Source organism: Mangifera indica, chromosome 19, assembly GCF_011075055.1.
Source record: "Mangifera indica cultivar Alphonso chromosome 19, CATAS_Mindica_2.1, whole genome shotgun sequence".
Taxonomy (NCBI): domain Eukaryota; kingdom Viridiplantae; phylum Streptophyta; class Magnoliopsida; order Sapindales; family Anacardiaceae; genus Mangifera; species Mangifera indica.
This window is the reverse complement of record NC_058155.1, coordinates 12,656,059-12,658,669: the sequence shown is the minus strand read 5'-3', so window position 1 is coordinate 12,658,669 and position 2,611 is coordinate 12,656,059. Positions and strand designations below refer to the sequence as shown.

General features: G+C 33.2%; 1 protein-coding gene across 1 annotated transcript; it reads left to right on the top strand.

Annotated features, from left to right (window-relative positions):
* The first annotated feature begins 218 nt into the window (after positions 1-218).
* LOC123203609 (cytokinin riboside 5'-monophosphate phosphoribohydrolase LOG5-like) lies at positions 219-1,792 on the top strand. Its single transcript, XM_044620049.1, has 7 exons — positions 219-533; positions 634-731; positions 841-871; positions 961-1,060; positions 1,229-1,299; positions 1,381-1,524; positions 1,615-1,792. Exons 1-7 carry the CDS (start codon positions 414-416, stop codon positions 1,711-1,713), a joined length of 663 nt encoding a protein of 220 aa, XP_044475984.1. The 5' UTR covers positions 219-413; the 3' UTR covers positions 1,714-1,792.
* Positions 1,793-2,611: the final 819 nt, after the last annotated feature.

Sequence of the window (2,611 nt, the reverse complement as noted above, 5' to 3'; positions counted from 1 at the left end):
AAATTTATATATATAAATAATAATATATTATTATATAATTAGGTGGTTTAAAATTAAAAATAAAATAATATTTAATTATTTTAATTATAAATAAAATTATGCTCATATTATCGTTCGGCAGAGTAACTTGCCTAAAGTGGTGAAACAGAGTGCAACGTGGAGAGAAACTAGTGGCGAAGCGTACTGAGATTACTCAATCCTGGGGGAGAAAATCCTGTCGGTGAATTTGGAAAGCAACATTCTTCGGGGCTTTTGAAGTCCACGTGGGTTAACACGTTCCCATGGCCGGCCAGATTATCATTGCTACATGGTTATATATGGTGTCGTTCTACGTTACTCCATTTGTATGAAGTCTTCTTTTGGAAAAACGTTTCTTCTCAAAGCTCGAAAAGAAAGGGACAAAGAAGAGACAGATGGAGGAGAACAACGCAGTAGTCAAGTCAAGATTCCAAAGGGTTTGTGTTTTCTGCGGAAGCAGTGCTGGAAAGAGAAGCTGTTATCGCGATGCCGCTCTTGAGCTTGGCCAAGAACTGGTGCTTATTTATTTATTAATAATTTATTAATATTAGTTTTAATTCATTTAGAGCTCTTTAACTATTGAAAATTTAAAGCTTTTTTTCTGGGTTTGTGAAGGTGTCTAGGAGGCTGGATCTTGTTTATGGAGGAGGAAGTGTCGGCTTGATGGGTCTGGTTTCTCAAGAGGTTCATCGTGCTGGTGGGCATGTTTTAGGGTACGAAAAAAGCTTCTCAAGAATGAATCATGTAGTTAACACTTTCTGATTTGAAACAGATCGAGTTTACATTTCAAATAATAATAAATTGGGTTTGGCTTCCTGACAGAATCATCCCGAAAAGTCTGATGAACAAGGAGGTATGTTGTATATAAGTACAAGAAGCTCATCTTAAGAAGAATTATATTATGATACATAACATGCTTTGTATGGATGTATTTTTATGCAGATAACCGGAGAAACAGTCGGAGAGGTGAAGCCAGTCGCTGACATGCACCAAAGGAAAGCAGAGATGGCCCGCCATTCTGACTGTTTTATTGCTTTACCGGGTCTCTTTCTCCCAATATGATTAACAAAAAATTTAGTTTTCTCAATAGAAAGAGTTTAAAGTTCAATCTAAAAAAACAAAGTTTGATCCTTTCAATCGGGTGTCGTTTTCCCTTTGATTTTGACAATTACTCGCTGATAATGTATATGCTTATGTTGATGATAATCAGGTGGATATGGAACTCTTGAAGAGTTATTAGAAGTGATCACATGGGCCCAGTTAGGAATCCATGACAAACCAGTAAAGCAACTTCTCACCTCTAATCAATCTTTCTGACTCTGAAATTTGTTTTTGGATTTCATTGTAATTTGCATGTTGCAGGTGGGTTTGATTAATGTAGATGGATACTATGACTCTCTCTTAACCTTCTTCGACAAAGCAGTTGATGATGGCTTCATCCATCTCGCTGAACGAAGCATAATCGTCTCTGCTCCAACTGCGAAAGAGCTCGTCCAGAAGCTCGAGGTGGGTTCTTCATTGCTTCTTCTCTTGAATTATATTGCTGAGCTTGTCCATGGCGACTCGTGCTTATCAATTTTGGCTTGTTTTGATCAGGATTACGTACCTCTGCACGACGGCGTTGTCGCCAAGGCCAATTGGGAGGCTGAGCAAGTGGAGCTCAATACATCTTTGAAGACTGAGATTGGGCGCTAAATAATCAGGATGAAAAATAAAATCGGATAAAAGCAATGCTATCGGATTGAAAATCAATAATGATGGATTATTAGCTGGTTAAATATTATTTTATTTTAATTTAAAATTATTTAATCAGATAATAATATATTATTGATAAATAATTGGATGCTTATTTTAAATACATATAGTTTTGTCGGATAAAATTAGGTTTGTTATTAGATATTTTTATTATATTTTTGAAGGAACTAACTAAGATTTTCTCTTTTTCAATTTTGTAAATATCATAATTATTTGTATATTTAATATTTTACATATTATCAATATTGATTGACATGATATATTTTAGAATATATTTATGATATTTTTTAAAATAAAAAATTATTATTATTTGTTTTTAATTATATACCCTTCTATACTAATATTTTATAATACAGTTACCATCATACTTACAATATTACTATTTATGAAAAATGAATTTGACTCAAATATTTAGATTAAAGTCGATTTAAACTCAAAATTCGAATTAAATCGGTTTAGTTTAGAATCCTTTATAAAAATGAGGCTAATTTATTTAAGATCAAATAAATCCGATCGAATCCGTCCCGGAAGGTCATTTGGAGTTAATTACCCAATAGCCTTTTCACATTTCAATTCCAACGCACTAACTGCCCTTCAAATCCATCCATTTTCAAAATTTCCAACTCAATGTCAATCCACACATCAACCCTTACAAGCTAAGTTTGCCACGTCATTATTTTATATTTTTTTAAAATATCAAAGAAAATCTGGCAACTATAATGAAAATTTACAAATCAAGTATGGAGTAAAACTACGTTACATGCAAATGTATTGTTGTATTGTGGAGATTAAATTATGAATTTTAAAAGGTCAATATGGAGAATTACAGTGTGTAGGG

Excerpts from the sequence above, each read along its gene's own strand:
- LOC123203609 (XM_044620049.1), top strand. The coding sequence starts at position 414 with ATGGAGGAGAACAACGCAGTAGTCAAGTCAAGATTCCAAAGGGTTTGT. Across the intron at positions 732-840 it reads GCTGGTGGGCATGTTTTAGG|AATCATCCCGAAAAGTCTGA; the intron begins GTACGAAAAAAG and ends GCTTCCTGACAG. Across the intron at positions 1,061-1,228 it reads CTGTTTTATTGCTTTACCGG|GTGGATATGGAACTCTTGAA; the intron begins GTCTCTTTCTCC and ends GATGATAATCAG.